The following is a 21,560-nucleotide window of genomic DNA, read 5'->3' as shown; positions in this document are numbered from 1 at the left end:
ACAAGTGCCAGTATCCTAAACCTGTCGGAATGCCGGCATCGTGATTCTAACCGCTAGGATCCTGAGCAGTGGCATCCCCTACCCAACCCCTCACCTTATCTCATGGGAGGAATGGCCTTGCATTTTCACAATAAACTTAAACCTTTGCATAAAAATCATCACACGATAACAAGACCCATTCAAATATTGTTTTAAAAAAGTAACTGTACAATGTAATGTTTATTTGCATTTTGTAAGATATATTAATTTATTAATAAAATATCAAAAACTTGCTGATAAAAAAATCACTGACAGTACAAAACACAGGTATTATTTTGAAATCGAGACAGTACTTTTTCTTATAATGTATTGCCTTACTTTGGAATTAACTTTTCCATATGGTGAATAGCAGAAACAAACCCATAATAATAATAATAATAATAATAATAATAATAATAATAATAATAATAATAATAATAATAAAAAAAAAAATACATTTCTTTGATGTTCTACATTTTTTTAAAAGAATATTCTGACACATGGGGCCAAATGTAATATGGTGAGAGTTTAGAAAATATGAGAGTTTAGCAGTAATCTCTCACATTGGTCGAGTTTTATCGTCAAAATGGAAAACATCTGGATGAGAGTATAGATCATGAGAGTTTTTTGAGTCTAAAAACAAGCGAGATTGCATGTTCTCATACTCTATTACAATGGCTGAGTTTAAAAAATGTGAGAGATTACTGCTAAACTCTCACCCTATTACATTTGGCCCACTGTATCCTTTGTAGAAAGATCAATTGGTGTGGCATGTTGGTGTATTCCCATAAGGTGAACAGAAATCCATCAACATAAATACACGGAGCTGCCATTTTCACACGAGACAAGCTTTTTTAGGGCTTTAGAAAAGGAATTGTTTACATATGAGTATAACTTTTACAATTACCTTTTCTATCTAGAAGCAAGTGGTTGAAACTCATTGTCTTTTTTAAACTAATACAATGCTTGATGCTTCTGTCTGCTTCTAATTTGCATAGAAAGTCAAAGGCAAATAATGTTAACAAGGGAAAAACATTTATTCATTTTTCTGATCTAGCAATATATGTCCTAAATAACGCGGCCCTTCTAACGTTATATGAAAGGTATATCTAAAATAGTTACGTAAATAAACCCTCCTACATCCATCAGCACAAGCAGATATATGTTATACATTACAACATCCTGCCCTTTGCAAAAGGTTTTTTTTCTCGTGCTTTAAGGTTGGACAGAATGAGTCTGCAGCTCCCTCCTCGCTCTCGTAATGCTGCCATTTACATCAGTGTGTGCAGTGCTGGACAGGAGAGTGCCAGGAAATTTGAAACTAGTACGCTTCCAGTTATGTGGAATAGCGGAGCATGAATTAGCACCATCTCCTTTTAGCTAAGTTTATCGAAGCGCTATACTGATGACTCCATGCAATCTCATTGATCAATGGGTAACTGCTGCAGCTGCCATTGTAACTGTAAGTAATCTATATCATTCTTTTAAAATGTGTTATCATTCACTAACAATATCGTGCGGTTGCATCAATAGACAGATATATATTTTTTTTTAAATGGAAATGTGCTTTTCTTTCATGTTCTTCAAGCAGCATGATGTTCCTTATGCTGTGTATCAAGGCAACGTTCTGTAGTGCTTCCATGTATGTAGGAGAAAACCTGTTCATTTATTCTGAAACTCTGTAAGAGAAACGATGGAGGATCTCATTATGTCTCTCTCTGCATCCCTATAAAATGCACTGTCAGCTCGATTGCCACACAAAAGCCTGTTCTGAACTGCATTAACAAAACAGATGCTCGCTGCATGAACTTACCTGCTATGTACTGCCCCTGAATGTATCTGATACAATGTCCTTTCCTCAATGGACATCAGATCCAGCCTGACCTCACAAATATAATCCAGGACAGATTTCCTTCTTTGCTTTTTCCAGAGAAAACGCAGTCACAGTAGGAGGAGCCCACGTTAAAGGGCACACACTGATGTACCGTTGCAGTACTGCCACCTTCTTCTAAAAGGCTTACACTGTGCTACTTTGCTTGGATTCCTCTATTCTTACAATGTGTTGTGCGGCTGGCTTGCTTTCCCATCTATTAAGTGATGGCATGTTACCAGAAAAGAAAAAAAAAATGTGCTTGGAAAATTCTGCACGGTTTCCCAAAGACTTTTGTTCTTTCTGCATACACGTGGACAGCTAACGTCATGACTTTTCTGTATTGCCTGATTTTTTCAGATATTTCCCCTGACGTAAGCGAAATGGATTTTGCAGTTTATTTCAGGGATGCTCTTGGATAAGTGTAAGCCTGTAGTTCTATTTTAACCTCAAGATCACCAGGATATATTTAGCATTTTTGCTTTCCAGACAAGAATGCCAGAAGTGCAAACAGCTCTGGTATCACCGCAAGCTCAGATATTTTCACTATCTTAGTTTCTAGGCCTTTTCTCCTGTGTAATGGTAAAATGTGTGTGTGTCATCATTATTGATATAGGCCACATTTCATTCACAGAGGCAGAGTTAAGCAATTTACACATACTGTATATGCCAAAATCACTTTGCAGAGTGAGAATTGTATAGAATGTATAACAAATAACTTATTCAAATATATGTTTTGTTCTTCCTTGCCAAATAAAGATTGATCAGAAATTAGGATGGCACAGTGGCATTGATGTCCTATAGAACTGGCATCATGGATTCTGACAGGGCTCTCTATCTGTATGGAGTTTGTATGTTCACCCCATGTTTGCATATATTTCCTACTGCACTCTACAGAAATACTGATAAGGTAACTGGTTCTGATTAAATAAACCTGAGTGTACATTTGTGTGGTACAGAATTTAGATTGTAAGCTCCACTGGGGCAGGGACTGATGTAAATGATTAAATATTCTCTTTATAGTGCTTTGTAACTTTCAGATGCTATAGAAATAACTGCAATAACACAGGTTGCTTCCATACTTGATATTCACAAATGTACACTACATATAAATGTAGTACAGGTTGAGTCTCCCATATCCAAATACTTCGAAATACAGAATATTTTTAGCATGACTGAGAAAGTGAAACCTTTGCTTTCTGATGGTTCAATGTACACAAACTTAGTTTAAAGCACAAAATTATTAAAATACAGTATAAATAACCTTCAGGCTATGTGTGTAAGGTGTATATGAAACATAAATGCATTCTGTCTTTAGATGTGGGCCCCATTCCAAGACATCTCATTATGGTATGGAAATATTCCAAAATACGGAATATTCCGATATCCACAATACCCCTGGTCCCAAGCATTTTGGATATGGGAGACTCAACATGTATAGCTTATAATAAAGGCATTTTAGGCATTAGCCAATTAAAGGACCTGATTCAGAGGTGGACGCATTGTCAGTGTCAGACATAGTGGAGCACTATGCACACGTGGCGATTAATTAATGACGGTGGACACAGTAAGGGTTTATTCACAAAGTGAGGGACAGGTAGTGACCGTTTGGGGGAGATAACAGGGATGGCTACAAAAGCACAGGGCTGTCGCCACCATTTTCTAGGAGTGTCTTAGAGAACTTCTGTGAATTAGTTTGCAGTTGGACGGGCCCTGGCGCCTTTGTTGAGACGGACATTCTGAGACAGCATAGGGTTGCTCAGAAGTTCGATGGTGCAACTGATGTGCGACCGATGTTCCCAATGTTGTATCTTTAGTGTGCAAGCGGCAGATCTGAGATGCTGGCGGTGGGCGTCTCTGTACACAAGACAGCAGCTGAGTCATTAGCATATTTTAGTATTCTCTATCCAAACTTGCAGTTGCGAATGCCCATAATTTCTGCTCAAAACTACCATCATTACCTTTAAATAAATATAAGCTTTAGTCGACTTCTTCTAGAAAATGTCTGATATATCTTGTCCCTATGTAGTCTCTTGTTACATTTAATTTACAGATGTGTCCACATACACTTATCCTCAAATCGCGACAAATATCCCCGATTAGCACACTATATAGTTTCTTAGTTAGCAGCGCCTTAACACCCATCCTAAGTACCTAATACACTATAAGCAAACTATAAGGAAAATGTTAACAAAGCTGAGGAAAAAATACACAATTCAGTTTAAACAGGCAAAAGACATGTCCGATATGAGTGACTTGCGCCATGCATTGTTATGCTTAATCTGTGACTTTATACCAATTACGTCGCTAGAAAAAAATTATAATACTAAAGGTGCATACACACACAACGATTTTTTGAACGATTATCGTTAAACGATATCGTTTAACGATAATCGTTTGTAAAAATCGTTCACTTTCTGAGTCAAACGATGAACGATTTTCGTTCATGCGTGTTCACGTTTGTAGTTTGTAGTTCAGTCAGACTTGTCAACTCAACGATTTTCAGTAAGGGAATATGCAAAAATCGTTTGTAGTTCTAAAAAATCGTTCATTACATTTAAATGAACATAGCAAATGAACAACTTTAGTAAACGATTTTAGTTCATTTTTTCAAGGGAGAAAATCGTTTACTAAAATCGTTCATTAACTAAAGTGTTGTGTGTGTATGCAGCTTAAGGGCTAAATTTACTAAACTGAGAGTTTTAGAAGTGGAGATGTTGCCCATAGCAACCTATCTTCTAGAAGGGGCTAGTTAAGTGTTAAGTAGAATATGATTGGTTGCTATGGGCAACAACTCCACTTCTAAAAACTCTCACTTTAGTAAATTTACCTCTAAGTACCCAGGAGACTGTGTGGAAATTAATATGCAAAAATGAAAGAAAAGGAAGCAAATTGAGGAAAAAGTACACAAGTTTAAACAGGCAAAAGACGTGTTTGATAGGAGTGACCTGCGCCATTATTTATTTATTATTTATTAACGGTTTCTTATATACTGGGTTGTAAAAGACATACGTACATACGTATATAAAAGACATACATATGGGTAAGAGGGCCCTGCTCGCAAGCTTACAATCCATAGGGAAAATGCATCATTATGTCACATCTGCGACTTTATACAAATTCCTTTGCGACAAAGAAACTAATCCTAAGTACCTAGTACACTATTTGCTAATTAAGATGCAAAATTGAGGAAATGTTGCACAATTGAGTAACAAGTACACAGAAAGGGAATTGTGCCATATGGTGCAAAAGGGATAAGTGAGGACACATCTGTATCTATTCACTGATTAATTAGATCAGAAACTTATGGAAAAGCACACTATTTATATTTTGGCACAGAATGAGTCCACCAACAAGATAAAAAGGTGCATATTCCATTCTTTCTCTGAGAAGTGCATCTGTGCAGATACTCTGTCTAACAGTTTGCATTATTTTAATGGGAATAGGAATGTCACCAAAACTTCTAGCTTATTATCATGTTTAATGAGAGTATAGGGTCAATAAGACTGTATTTCTTGTATGACACGTCTACACAATAATATTTTGATTCTATCGCTATATATGTACCTTTATAATGCATTACTATATGAAATGTACCTAGATACACATTCAGGCTGGATGTCAGGGTCCGTCTGTCTAATCTCACAAGAAGGAGCACATACTGTATCTTTAAAAACAGTGGCAAATAGTGGTAGCCTTGGATACCGCCAAGGCATTATACAAAAATATCCATATGTGTGGGAGGTAATGAAAAGGTTCAACTGACCCTTCTGAGGTGGCTAAGCTACTATACTTGCAATCCTACAGGGCAATTTTGTGTGAACAGCTATATATCTTGCTGCTTTGGTCAGGACAGGGATACGCGACAAGTGTGCCTTCTGTCATCAGCCCTGTTTGCTATAGCCTTAGAGCAAATACTTGCAAAATTAGGACTCTTGTGGGTATTTATTGTCTTAGCCTAAAGCTGTAGGTTGATGTTATAGCAGATGGTAAGCTGATCTGTTTGTCTGACTGAGATGATGCTATAACTAATGTGATGCACTTTAGGGGGTTTATCCTATTGTCCCACTCTGAGGCACTACCTCTAGGTCTGGTGTGAAGTGGTCTTGATCAGTCATTTATACTTTAAATTCCTTTGATCATAGAAGGGAGTAAACTCAAATTATATTCTTTTGATAGCTACAATTTAAGGCGCACATCCATTAGCAGATGTGGTAAAGACAGTACGATTACGACATCGTAATCGTACCATTGTTCCCCATCACCTGCAGTGCCTACATTGAAATATTAGTCATTCAGTGTAGCCATCCTCCATCATCCCTGAATATGGCCATTCTGTCGTTATCAGCAGATTGACCGGCATGTTCAGGCGAAGATTGATGTCGGAAACGACCAGCGGGAGCGTAAATCACTGGTCGTTTCCAACATTATAGTGCACGATTAATGAGCGATTGCACGATTACGATGTCGTTATCATGCAATCGCTCATTCATATCTGCTAGTGGATACGCGGCTTAAGACATGCCCTGATGGCGCAGTTCAGCAACATGTCTCCTGTTATACAAGATCCCCCCATCAATAGTGCCAGAGCCCCTGAACATGTCATGATGTCACACACAGGGGGCGGATAATGCCCCCATCAACTTTGCAGAAGCTCGTTCCGGGCACTCTGCAAGTCAAATGCAGGTGCCATGGGGTAGCAACGGTGCCGCTCCAGAGTCCTGATCCCTGGACAATGGCACCACTTGTACTACCCTAGTTACGACCCTGCTTATCAAAAAGTTTCTACGATATTTGAGTTTTAGGAACTTTATTTCATATACATCTTTCTGTTAGGAGACTTCAAGAAGAATGCTTTGGTGAAGCAAGAAGACTTGAGAGCTCTGAATGATAAGGATTGGGAAATTGTGTTAAGCAGCACTCACAAGTCCACCTATTACATTTCAAGCGTCTACTTTACACAGCCTATATCTCTCCCCTAAAGTTACATACATTTTTGGGTAGGCACAGTTCAAACTGTCCCAAATGTGGAGGCATACTGGGACACTCCAGCACCTGCTATTGTCCTGCCCCATTGTGCTACTGGTGTTTTCGGGCCCAACATCTTTGGTCTCATGTTACAAAAGTAAATGGACATAACTATCATACAGTATATAATTAATATATTAATGTTAAAGTTTGTACAGCGAGAACTGCACCAAGTGGCCTTTGTTTCCTTGACTGACTCATTTACTAAATTACACAGCCAGACAAATTGTGTATATTAGTAGGAATAGGGTTTTGACATTTGTATGCATATAGAACAACTCCCCCCAATTATTATTTTTTTTTTTCGTTGCCTTTTTGTTTAGCTTTTCTTTTGTTATGGATTTATATTGTTGTGTTGTGTAAAACTCTAAATTAATTAAAAACAAACCTTATTTACAAAAGACAAAAAAAAAAAAATCAGCTTCAAAATGTGGCAAAATAATATGTTACAAAAGAATGAACTAGGTTTGGGCCATTAAATTATCTATAATGGGTGCAGGGTTTACGGAGAACATGGGTCGCTGGATTCAAGGAATCCCATACCGCGCACCCTGCATCCATATAACTGGTTAGAGCTATTTCAAGTTTTGGTTTTGAAAAAATATTCAGTAAAACATTGTTATAGATGAATTCTGCAGAGGGAACCATTCTGTGACTTTTAAATATGATTTCAAATATGATTATTCACACACTTTTTAAAATGATTATTTCAAGTCACATTTTCATTTTGAAAACTATGTTTCTAGTTTTACTAAAGTTGTGCTGGTTTTGCGCCTAGGGCTCTGATTGACACAACACTGATGAACATTTAATGCATGGATAGAATATGTAGAATTCCCAGCTGCCCTCAGTCAGTGTACAAAATTTTCTTGACATGAGACCTGCTGTGATTCTCTAGCCGGATAGACAACTTGCTAAAATAACAGTTTACATTCCCGAGGATTATTGGTAGTGGGGTTGCATTACATGGCTATTGAATAAAAAGTTTAATATTGACTCAAAAGCATTTGACACTTACAATATTTTTTTTGCTTAATATAGTGCCTCAAAGCTTGTGTTCAAACACAATACATTGCATAACAGATCCCTGCTTTCTTAAAGCTCCCTCCACATGAGCTTTAAGAAAGTAACGACAATCAAATAATGGGGGGGGGGTCTTTAAGAGTTGAACAGTATTCAAGCAAAATGGAAAGATAATGTACAAAAATGCACTGACAGATTGTATAAATTTCCTATGATTAGCACCGTTCACCTGGTCTGTGTTGTCACGGCACGTCTGAACTGGTGTGGGATAAGTGTATATTGACAGTACCAGTTTTACATCCCTCCCAACTTTTGCAGGTTGGAGAATCAGGACAAATGTGAAAGCATCATGTATCACCTGGGCATGACCAAAGTGCTGTATTGAACCCCCCATCCCTTTACCCTCCCCTAAAACAAGCACCGTGGCATGATATAGCTCCAATCACGGCAGCAGGATAGAGCAAAGGATTCAGGACTGTCCTGCCTAAATCAGTTGGGAGGTTTAATGTTGCAGACACTACTTTACAATTGATAAATGTTGAAGTGATCCAATAAGCTACACCCTTTCTGCAGAAGCTCTATTAACTTTTTTGCAAAGGGGTGCATGAAATGGAAAGATTTCGATTGTCTGGTTTCATAAGTGAGAGACCCTCTATTGCAAAAGAGTTAATTCTAAAACTAGCTATATAAGTGTCTCCAAGTGTACTAAACTCCAGCTTAGGAGCCCATACTGTACATCAGCGAATGATTGCCGCAGATGTATGGGCCCCTTAAGCCAGAGTTTTCCCAATCCCTGGCCTTGGGCCGGGTGATTGGCGAAATCCAACATATTCGATTTCCCTGATTTGCTGATCCCAACCCAAAATTTATTGGGATCGGCGAGTCTTTGATTTTGCAGAATTTTCCTGATTTCCAGACGGATCACTGATCATTGTTGCCCGCCAATCGGCAGATCAGGGTTTTGCGGTGCTTTTGTATGTCCTGTATTACTCATTGCCAGTGAATCAAAGACTTCTCTAATTTAGAAGTATAAAGAAAAATGTCAACTGCAGCAAATAGCTGCCAATGCCCAGGGCTGGTGAAGATTTGTATTCATATTTACTTGCCCTGGCCAGAGTCTCACTGCTATCTCTTTCCAGCTGCAGAATTAGGAAGGTACCTGCTTTTTTATACAAGTAATGGTTTCAGTTTGATATGGAACAATATAGACCCTTACATTATATAACATCTGTGCATTCCCATTTATATCATACTCAATCACTTATTGTAAATAATGGTTAAAGTGCAGTAATAATAATAATAATAATAATAATAATAATAATAATAATAATAATAATACTATAATTCACCATTTATCAATAACAGGTGGCTACAGAACCTCTTTTTGTCCTGCAACAGGCCCTGACTTTTTCATGTTGTTGGAAGTTGCAGGATTTTGGCTTATACTGTTAATGGGATGCCTTTTGTATCTTTGTAGGTGTAATTCCACCAAATTATTAAAATCATTCATTAAAATGAATGAAATCGGTCATACTAAAGTAGTGTTTTTACTAGAGATGAGCGGTATTGTTCTTGTCACCATGCACACTACCATCTGTACAGTACATGCAATCCCTCAAATGGTTGGGCAGAGCATTCTAACAATGAGGTTTAGTGATGTACACCTATGTGTACACTAGGGACGCACAGCTTATTTGCACATAGTAAATGTGCTGAACATAGGCTTATTTTTTACTGTTCCCAAATAACCCCCATTATCTCTTGCACAGCATTCAGCACCTACTTGGTGTTTTTTTCTTACATACCATTAGCCTTAGTCACACTACTTATGCTATTGACAACACTGTGAGCTAATTAGTGTGATTACAGTGGCTTTCTATTTGCAGCACAGTGAAAATGATTACCATTCAAAGTAAGCTAGAAAAGGTACATACTAACCAGCTATAGCAGGAATGTTACCAGGTGTAATATGGAGGAACAGTTTTGAATGTATTTTTCTATACATTGAAGGCAGCTGCAATTCAATAATCCCATAAAGTGGAACTAGAGGAAGACACATAATTGTTATTTGCCCACACTGTTTGCTTAGCATCATGTGATTACTATGGCAACCAGAGTCACATGACGTTTATGGTAGTGAACACATAGGCTTTGCAACCACCTTTTTATCATTCTCAGAAATAAGACAAACTGAACAAGCTGAAGATCTGTAACATGAATGCGTTTCAGGGGAGAGACTGTGGCCATATGTCTCCCCCACAGAGACTTTTGCAAAGGGAAGATTATATATATATCCTAAAAATGTAAATACATAATAGCATTAAACAGTACAAAACAAGTTGTTTTAAATAATATAAACTAGCAATAATGTAACAAAAATAAAATTTATATAGAACAGACATCAGTGACAGATTAGTAAAGATGTTATTAGCATTGTAGTTATAATTGAGTGTTGTTTTGAATGAAATAGATCTTGGTGGCCAGGTGTGACATTAGCAATGGAGCACAGCTGGTGAGAGCCTTGGAGAGTACAGGGACCCATGGAAACATTGTTATGGGGTTCTAATTTGGTCTTGCAAAAGTCTATCTTGCCTGATTGCCTGTTTGTTAAACCAGCATTTCAAGAGAATGTGTGATTGTCAGTATTATAGCTTTCTGGTCACTGATGATTCCAGACCTCAATCAATTTCCATAGCCACATGGGTATTTTATTGGAAACAATTATACTACCGACATTTTTTTTTCTTACAACCTACAGTTGTAACCATCTGTCATCTTTCTTCCAACACTTACTGTCATAATTCAATCCTGTTATTTGCATTAGGAAACCTATTGTACTCTTTGTTGTAAATGTCATTGTGACTTGTATCTTGTTCTTTAAACAGTGGATCATATATTGACTTCATGTTTGAAATGGCCATTTAAATATGTTATTATTTGCTGAAATACATATGCATAGACATTTCAATTATATATATTACCTAAGATATTAATTGAAGCAAATACAAAAATATTTCACAGACATCTGTAGTCAATGCATTTATACTGTAACATATATTTTGCCAACATTTGTAGCATCAGTTGTGTTGTGAAAAGTAACCAAATCTCTTTGTGCAACAGCCCCCTCTGGTGGTAGATTATACTTGTATACTATATTTTAATGGTCACATTAATAAAATATACTGTATTATATATATATATTATTCAGTAAGGGTAAGAAGTAGGAAATTCATAAACTACTATTCTATTTTAATCAAAGGAATTTTGCTGAAATTAAAATGTTCCTCATTAAATTTTACAAAAACAATAGTGTGTTGTTTTTTTTTGCAATATTGTATGTTTTTTTTGTTACAACCTACCATCTAGAAAAAAATCTATTACTAAGGTGCCTATCCCACCTATTCCCATATTCTATTTGAGGCGAAAAGCCATTTTCCCGTGTTTTTGGCGGAAACTTTTCGCCGATGACGTCATTTCGCCAGGCGGAAAAGTATCGCCGTATTCAATTTGAAAGACTTTCCACCTAGGCGGAAAGTCAATGCAATGTAATATGCGAAAAAGTTTCGCCTATGAATAGCAGGCAGAAAAAAGTGCAGAATTGGGGTTTTGGGGTGCAACGTTGCAGGAACCCCCGTGAGGCCTTCAAACAGTCCCCCAATGGTAAACCGTGTCAAAATAAAAAAAAAAAAAAAACCCCAAAAAATAACTTTGAATTTGGGGGCAAAAAAAAATGTTGGGGGACAAAGTTAAAAACTAGTGAACTTGACTATGGGAGGGACCCCAAGTATGCCCCAGTTGTTTTTTCATTGCAGGGGCTTGCGGCAGGTGGATTTTTCATGCTTATATAAACTTAACTTTAGCAAATATGCTGGCCCCCATTTTCAAGTACCCAAAATTTGCTGGGATAAGTTATTTTCTGCAAAAAAAACCTTCAGAATACTATTCTGCACCACTTATACAAAAACGCTATTTAGCAGCTATTGAGGCCGTTTAACAACACCAAATACCTTTAGCAAGCCAAATCGGGGGTAACCATAGCTAACCCCCATGTAAGAGCATCTTTTGGGGGGGTGTCAGGCTGATTTCCCCAAAACTGATTGTACTTTCCGCTTGTTAAAGTTTCACCAGGTCCCGTATTCGCCTACTTTCAAATTGAATACAGGGATATGCGGGCACGCGCGCAATACTTTTCAGCCTACAAAACACGCGATGAAAAATCCACCTGCCGCAAACCCCTGCAATGAAAAAAACAACTGGGGCATACTTGGGGACCCCCCCAGAGTCAAGTTCGCTAGTTTTTAACTTTGTCCCCCAACATTTTTTTTTTTGCCCCCAAATTCAAAGTGATTTTTTGGGGTGTTCTTAAGTGTTTTTTAAAATATGTTTGACACAGTTTACCTTTGGGGCTACAAGGGGGTTCCCGCAATGTTGCACCCCAAAACCCCAATTCTGCACTTTTTTCCGCCTGCTATTCATAGGCGAAACTTTTTCGCCCTATTACATTGCATTGACTTTCCGCCTAGGCAGAAAGTCTTTCAAATTGAATACGGCGATACTTTTCCGCCTGGCGAAATGACGTCATTGGCGAAAAGTTTCCGCCAAAAACACGGAAAAACAGCTTTTCGCCTCAAATTGAATACGGGCCATAGTCAGAGCCATGAGGACTGCTTACTTCAGCCATTTTAGGGTGAGGAACATTTTTGCCTTTGACTGAGCCTCCTGCTCACATCTCCCGTGTCTCCACATATATTTGGTTAATTAATGTGCCTATTCTGTAATACAGAACCAGCTGAGCCCTGGGAAATACGGCTGCATATAGCATGGCTCCGGCTGGAGTGAAATCTGTGGTTTTGAAAGTTATATATGTAGAATTTCTCATCATCCATTATGACTTTTATAGCAAGGTATGGTTACCCCACTCCCTGTGCCCTCCAGCCCCCCTAAAAATCAACACACTTTCTACATGAAGGGAGACGCATATGCAGAATGTGGTTATGTATAAAGGGCAATTGTATGTCAGTTTTCTACATGTTGAGACTTTTATGGTTATATTAATATTTAATTTTGTATTTTTTTCGTAGATGACCCTGGAAGCACAAGATTGCTTGCACAGGCCGCTAGTGTCACCAATGAATTTCCTGAATATGGGACAACAGAACACAGAGAAAATGACACATTTAGAGCTACATATGGACATTTAGGTGAACAAACACGATGCTTAGAAGAACTAAGAGGACTGGATGAGTCCAGCCCAGCAATGCAGAATGAACACTTAACAGAGATGTCTGAACAATGTTTACATAACAAATTAAATAACAGGTCACAACATTTAGAAAGAGATGGTGGAGACAATAATTGCTCTCTAGATCCACTAATAACTTCTCAAAAGATCAATACAAAGACTCCGCCAGAATGTAATTTGACTTTGGACTGTCCCTCACATGTGGAAATTAGTCTGGATAATCCCAATGTTGTAACTCCTCAGCCAGCAGAACAAGTTGAAGAAGTGATGGTCCCAAGTCCGGAGGAGACATCAGATGCACTTATACCAGCAGCAGTGGTACCCCCAGAAAGGAAATCTTATTTATATGTAGAGAGAGAGTTGGCAGCAATTTCAGAGGAAGAAACTCTCTCTGAATCTTCACTATCACAAATCACTGAGATAGTGGATTTCCCTAGATCACAACACAGTAATAGTTTAGCTTCAACTACGACTGTCAAGGAGCACAGTGACTGTGTGATGGAATGCACTGTTGTAAGTAGAGTTGAAGAGGACGAGAATGTTGGTGCTACTCAGTTAAAATATCCTGTAACATCGGTATGTATAGAAAATGCAGCTTTTAACGGTATAGATGTTTCAACGGTACAAACAGCATCGGTGGTGAAATGGGAGGACACTTCTTCCACAATCGATGAAAAGCAAAATGATAAAACATCCCTCATATCTACAGGAACAAGTAATTACATTCCAACACCTGAGAGGACTAAAGGTACAATGGGGGCAACATCATCTGTAGTTCAGAGGCCTCGGAGTGCCTCTGATACATGTCGGCATCATGATGGTATAGACAATGAAGTCTTCATAAAGGATACAGACTCTGCTCAGGAGATGCCAGGGCATGTTCTACTTCCCCAAAGGTAAGACAATATATTTATTGGTTAAAGTATCAGTGAAGGCTTCAATGGATCATGATAGAGATAGTGTTATTGCAATTAGCTAAAAAGCTATCGCACTTGATGAAAGCTGACTCCCATCTTTGTTTCTGCTAGATATACTGTTTTCAAGCAATACAAATTATACCTTGTTCTATGTCTAAGTTCTTAAATTGTTATTGTATCTTTAGCTAATCACTTAAACTCACATTATATAGACAGATCTTTTATGTGAAAATACTATGGGGTCAATTCAATTGGCGTAACAATGGTGTGGAAACACTGGCAATGGTACTTCACCTCACCCCGGACTTGCGGCTTTTAGTGCGCAGCCCTATGTGGTTGTGAACAAAATTCTATGACTTCAGATCTACCGTAAGTGCGGTATATGGCCACATTTACTCACGGGGCAAGACAGCTTTTCTTATTGAGAATAATCATGATACTCTTCTGTCTGAAATAAGCTTTGTTTGAAAGTTATTGCTTGTTACCAAGCAGGTATTTATTTCCATTACACTTTGGCTGCTGCATGGCTCTATTCAGTTTTTGTACATTGATAATAGTCTATTTTTGTCTCAGCAGACCAAGTAACTTGACATTTAGCAGAATAAAAAATAAATTAGTGTGATACAGCCATTGTCTACACAATGTTAATTCAGCCAATATATTTGCTGAAATAATATTCATGAAAATATAACTTCTGTTTGCTAGAAACCAATGTCATCATGAGGTGCACAAATGCAGCTTATGATTAGGAACTGCTTACATCACTAAGGCATGAAAATGTAATATACCAATTGTCACACGTTGGCTTTACGGTTTACTTACCAGGATGCTGTCCTTGTTATGCTAGCCACCATTTTGCCCATGCCTGCACTTTAAGGGCTTTGGGGTATATTTACTAAGGGCCAGTTTTACTGTCAGCCCAGGGCTAGTTGTCCTTAGGGAGTGGGACCTCATTTTTTTGGCTGACCAGTCTAAGAATGCATGACATAATGGCAGGGGGACCCCATGCTATGTGTCTCTCTGCTGTATAGCCTAGTTCTGGTTAGTGAAAAATAGGAGGAACCCCAGGCCGTTTTTTCCTCGTATTTTTCACAACCAGTCTAGGCTAGGAGGCTTAAGGGCTGGTTATCAATTTGAAGGGGACCCTCACACCATTTTTTTTTTTCAAGCAATTTTAGCATTTTTTCACATTTTTGAACATAAAAGCCTGCACAGATCCCAGTGATCTGTGCAGAACTTGAATACCGCAGCAGATTTTTACTTGTTTGGAGCAGGGTTTGCAGCAGGATAGGGGCTTAAAAACTGTTGGGCATTGATGACGGGTTGAAGATGACAGTCAAAACCAATACATAGGAAATATTGTTTTTTATACACTAAACCAATAGCAATGCATGCCCATTGGTTTCGAATTGCCACAATACTGATTCATTAAATTTACCCCTTAGTCACATGACCAACCTCCTCCATGAGCAGGCTTTTTAAACCACCTCTGTGCCTCTTCTCATTGCCACAGAAAAGGCATTGCTATGTACCTATCTGAAATATTCTGTGCTTGGAATCTTCATTCTAGTTCTTAGTGCCTGACATCTGAAATTACAGTTTCTGATATTCCCTGTGCTTAGTACAGTGTTTCCCAACTTCAGTCCTCAGGGACCTATAACAGCGCATGTTTTACAGATCTCCTCAGTATCACAAGTGAAATAATTAACCCCACCTGTGGATCCTTTAAAATGTGACAGCCAGTATTAATTACAGCTGTGCAACAACTAGGAGATCTGGAAAACATGCACTGTTAGGGGTTCCTAAGGACTGTACCTGGAAAACACTGGCTTTGTGCCTCTCTTCCTGTGCCCCACTATTATCTTGAGAGCATACCAACTAGAGCAGTGGTTCCCAAACTGTGCGCCATGGCACCCTGGGGTGCCTCGGGACACTTGCAGGGGTGCATCAGGTTGGTAGTCCAGCACCAAATCAAGTTATTTATGGTAAATGTGATGTGAATATGTGGACAAACAGAAACGCAAACCTGTCCACCACCACCACGTAAATGAACCTAAGGATGACAGGTAAGCACAATATACTTCACTGTACTACTTCACTACATTTTTTTCACAATTTCTCAATAACAAACTTTTGGCTTAGGGGTGCCGTGAAAACAATTCTGATGCACTAGGGCGCCGTGATTCAAAAAAGTTTGGGAACCACTGTTCTAGAGGTTCTTGTTGAACTTTCATGTACAGTTTGAAATATTTGATTGTCCCTGAAGCATCAGAACTTCTAAATTCACTCTTGCTGCATTGATTATTCAGTGTTTATAGTTCTTGTTTAACATTAATAGATATGTGTAATATCAACTTTTTTAGAGCAATCTGTTCTGATAAAGTTGATTTCTAGCTTTTGAAATAATTTGTGCTTACTGCTTTGGAACCTAACAGCATTATATTACATACCAGAAAGCAGAGCTTAATTCTACTTAGCAGAGACTTGGCCATTTAAAATAATTAATGGTATTTGTACCTTTATTAGTCCCACGAATGATTAAAGGTAATTAGTTGGTTGTAATCTCATAAGCTTCAAAGACCATTACAGCAAATGAAGAGAGCAATATCCATTATTAAGAAAGTTAAATCTTAAGTAAGTTTTCAATGTTATATTGCTCTATCTCCAATTTGACTGGGGTTCATTAAAACCTCCATATATAATAATTGTCCACTCTATTGTAATACTAGATTTGCATTCCAAATTGAAAGTATACTGTTGGGTAAATACTGACTGCAAGAGCTGGATCCCAGACCTGTATCCAGGACTAATGTTTCTGTTTGTCTTTCCGGTAAATTGTCCCAAAATGGTGATGTTTGTGGGCTCATTTTCTATGAACAAGATTTAGTCCATCATACAAAAGTGCATAAAGGCGCATATCCACTACACGATTAAAATGAACGATTTGTTCAATCCTTCATTAATCGTGCAGTAATTATGCCGGCAACGACCAGCGATGCGCGCTCCCGCTGGTCGTTGTTGGCATCTGTCATCGCCTGAACATGTAGGCCAACCTGACGAGATCGCCAGGTTATGCATGTTCGGGGATGAGGGAGGATGTCTGCACTGAATGACATATCGTTCAGTGAGGGTACATTTTCCACCGCACAATATTATGAATGATTGAACCATAACGATGTTGTTCTCGGTCAATCGTTCTTTCATCGTGTAGTGGATTTGTACCTTTAGTTTACCGAAGACTAGCATTGGAATTGCATGCAGTGTCACTGGCCTACCAGGAAGTACAAGACAACCTTCAAATGACTGGACGTGTGCAGTCTGGGTATACACATGTGACTTATGGCCCTTATACACGGTGCGATTTGCAAACGATTCAATCTCGTTTGCGATTTCCCTTGAATTTCTGTAATCTACCGGTCAAATGAAATTGTGCCCACACACGGAACAATTGTACAAACGACCAAACGATATAGATGGATCGTTAACGACTGCAAATCGTTAACGATATATCGTTTGGCAGCAAACAACCTCACGATGCCTCTGCTGGAACATTTAAAAATAGTGGAGGGGCGAGGCCAAGATCATTGACGACAAATCGTCCATTGTCCATCGCTTCGTTCATCGTTCACACACACTAAATGATGTGTGCCAAATCGTGTAAGATAGGTCGATATCTTTCTGCATGTTCAATTGATCAGCGGCCATGATCAGCGACAGCGGGAGCACGCATCGGCATCGTTATCATGGCCACACACGGCACTTTTTACACGTTTGGTCGTTCCAATCTATCGAAAACGGCCAAATCGTGTAAAAAATCGCACCGTGTATGGGGTCTTTAGTTTGTGGTTATCTTAAGCAACTTGCAAAGATTCTGCTACAAAATTATGGCTATGGTTAGGCTTACTGATTACAGTTCCTATATGCATGGGTAAATATGACATTTTTAGATTTTCGTGGCCATATCGGTATGCAATTTTTTCTAAAAAAGTACAGTTTTTGCCTGAAAATAGCCAAGTGTGTTAAACATCCTTATGCTTTGTGATACAATCAAATAATAAAAAAATAATAATAATTTACTGCTGTCTTCTTCAACTGTGCATGTTTCATTTCATTTCATGTACGAGTATGATAGCATGTAGAAAATAGTGATTATGTAATAACATTTAAATATTGCATTGGGGTATTTTAAACTTTAAAACAAAATTTGGTCTGTACAACTTTCTGTCATGTAAAACAAGGTTAATCTGATATCAAAGTGGCGTGTTATGTATATAGATATAGAATGCTGTGATTGTAGAGCCAAGCAAGTATCTGACTTGTTTCATAATACCGTGTTTCCCCGATAATAAGACACTGTCTTATTTTTTTTTTTGGTCAAAAAAACACCATAGGGCTTATTTTCGGGGTAGGGCCTATTTTAATTTGGATATTTAATTTAATGTTGAATGCAGCCTGTGCTCTCCCTCCCCCCCCTGTTGTTGATTGCAGCCTCTGCCTCTCTCTCCCCCCCCCTATTGTTGAATAGTTTGTGCCTCTCCAGCCCGAACCCCCCCCCCCCACCACAGTGTTGATTGCAGCCATTTCCCACTTACCTTTTTACAATAAGAAGAATCGGGAGGCGGCTTCTTTATCCACGATCCGCGGCTCGTCCGTAGTCCACCTTCAGAGGCGCGCCGTGACGTCATGACGTCACGCACGCTGACTCCAGCAGTCTGACTACAGTACCCATAAGCTGGTGGAGGAGCGGCCCGAGTGGGCCGGGTAGCCTCCTCCAGCTCTTTCATTTACCGTAGTACCATACGGTACTACATGCGGGGGCGGAGCTGGCTAGTGTAGTGCAGGGACCCGGAAAAATGTGATTTTAATAGGTCTTACATTCGGGGTAGGGCTTATTTTGGGCCATCCATCAAAACTAAGGATAGGTCTTATTTTCAGGGTAGGTCTAATTATAGGGGAAACACGGTAGCATCTCTCTGGTCTCTCTCTCTTTGCAGAATACTTTCCAACCAGTTTACAGAATAATTTTAACAATATAACAATTTCAGGTAGTGCATGAGAACAGCATTGCGTCTGCATGTGGCCCATATTTATCTGTGTCCAGGGACGGTTTAAAGGCCACGGGCTGAAAATGTTCCAGGGCCTATACTGAGCAAGAGAACTGTGACCAGTGCTGTGTGGGTGTGGCCAGAGCCTCGTGGGCGTGTACACTCCTACACGATCAGTACTAAATACTCATACAAACAGAAACATTTCATAATTTTGTGAGAAAATTAGAAAAAAATATTTGAATACGTATGACTTACGTATGACTTATGTCCGACTGTGTAGCCAGCTAGGCAGCTGGTCATGATCATGCTGTTATGATAATTGGCCTTTTTTATGTTGAGGCCTGGAGCTGGAGCTCATCCTCCCCCATTGTTAATCTGCCCTGTGTGTGTCATTCGGACCTGTGATAACAGACCCTAATCATGGATGATCTATGAACATGTCATGATGGTATTGCTTTATTTACACAATTTGTGTGTAGTGCCTAGTCTGATAACATAGTAAGTGCTTTCTGAGGGGAGAAGGATCACCTGTAAGTCTCCTGATAAATATTATATTGTGTATTATTGTTTTGCACTAAGGTTTTATTTTGGAAATATATACTTTATATGCAACCTATAAGATAGAAATGCTAATATAAACCATCATGGAAGACAGGACCACTAACAAGAACTGGAAATTTTTAATACATTACTTGCTTCTTGCTAAACCCTAACAAAAGTGGACCTTGTGCTAAAATATATATAACTAATTAGCTATTTTGGTTTAAGTCCTAGAATTGTGACTGAAGACCACCATGAAGACACATTCAGATCAAAAAGATGTTCAGAGGACTCCACAGACTTGTACAGCTCTCAGTTTGAGAACATCCTGGACAATACATCTTTATATTACAGTGTGGAGTCACTTGACACTTTATACTATGAACCAGATAGCTTTTTCAGTTTTGAGATGCCACTCACACCAATGATTCAGCAGCGCATAAAGGAAAGCAGTCAGTACTTGGAGAGGAATACAGCTGCTGATGTCGGGCAAGAGTTCCTCAAAATTGACCCAGGCAATGGAATAACAATAGGGTACTGCAATGATGTCATTAATGGTCTTGATGATGTCACGGGAGTAGGATACAGTAAAACAGGCGACGTGGCGGAGCTCTCAGTAAGGTAAGAAAGACTTGTAATTTCTCATCTGCTTTCTGTGTTACGTATTGACTATCATAAGGTAGTTCTGTGACCTTTATACATGAGTTATTGGCTGAACTATGCAGAAAATGAAAAATAAAAAGTAGTAATTTGATGCTAGAGAATTTGGATTCTTTAGTGTTGATTGGCACAGAAGTCTAAAGGTAGGTACACACTATACAGATATATCTGCAGTTCCCGGTGACCAGGGGACGTGTCCCGTCGGGCGAGGGGTGTGTCCCATCCCCCTCCTCGCGGCTGCCGCTGTGTGTGTACAGGCGGCCTGCCGACCGCCCGTACACACCTGCCGATGGACAGATATGCAGACATATCTGTCCATCGACTGTGCAGCACAGCCAATGCCAACGCCGACGTTCACCGACTTATCGTGGGTACACACTGCCCGACGGGCAGCAGATACATTGGCCGATCAATTGATCGACCAATGTATCTGTCAGTGTGTAACCAGCTTTATTGTACCTCTCCAATAATGTTTACTTGTTGTTTTAATATAGCAAAATAGCTTACCTTGATTTATGTTCTATGATGAATTGTTTCTTATTTTACTTAGCTGTGTGTCTCAGTCAGAGCGGCCCTAGGCATAGACAAACTAAGCAAATGCCTAGGGTCACCCAAGGCCGCCTAGGGCCGGCAGAGGTTGGGGCAGGCACAGCTGGGGCACCTGCTGCTGGCTAGGCAGAGACTATGGCAGCTGCTACTGTCACTTTGCAGCGTCCATGATCAGAGCTCAGCTGACAGCTCCAATCGGGCCTGGCAGCAGCAAACAGTGAGAGGGCTGCGGCGGAACAGCCAGCATCTGCTTGCGGGGATGGGGCACCTGAACGACGGCTAGTGGTTAGCTCCGGTGCTATGCTGGGAGAGGGGTGAAGGGTGCTGTGCTGGTAGAGGGGTTCTGTGCTGGGAACAGGGTTGCTGGGTGAGGGGTACTGTGCTGTGATCTGTGCTGGAAGAAGGGTACTGTGATGGGTGCTGTGCTATGATCTGTGCTGGGAGAAGGGTACTGTGATGGGTGCTGTGCTATGATCTGTGCTGGGAGAAGGGTACTGTGATGGGTGCTGTGCTATGATCTGTGCTGGGTGAGGGGTGCTGGAAGTGCAGCACAATGGGGAAAGGGGCCACAGCACAGTGAGACCATGCTTCTTCTGTGAGGCCACACGCTTTTTCAGGATCCCATGCGGGGGCACCACCAAAATCTTGCCTAGGGCACTAATTTG

The 21,560-nt window shown here is 39.5% G+C and overlaps 1 protein-coding gene across 2 annotated transcripts in view; it reads left to right on the top strand.

Annotated features, from left to right (window-relative positions):
- The window catches only part of PSD3 (pleckstrin and Sec7 domain containing 3), a 576,473-nt gene that overhangs the window by 189,786 nt on the left and 365,127 nt on the right, over positions 1-21,560 (top strand). For both annotated transcript variants that reach the window (XM_088448410.1, XM_088448411.1), the window contains exons 3-4: positions 13,021-14,077; positions 19,915-20,307. In XM_088448410.1, coding sequence (XP_088304536.1) covers positions 13,021-14,077; positions 19,915-20,307 — 1,450 coding nt within the window. The remainder of the gene's footprint in view (positions 1-13,020; positions 14,078-19,914; positions 20,308-21,560) is intronic.

This window comes from Taudactylus pleione, unplaced genomic scaffold (genome assembly GCF_031769625.1).
Source record: "Taudactylus pleione unplaced genomic scaffold, aTauple2 ptg000454l, whole genome shotgun sequence".
Lineage (NCBI taxonomy): Eukaryota > Metazoa > Chordata > Amphibia > Anura > Myobatrachidae > Taudactylus > Taudactylus pleione.
The sequence above is the reverse complement of the archived record's forward strand: the minus strand, read 5'-3'. Positions and strand labels throughout refer to the sequence as shown.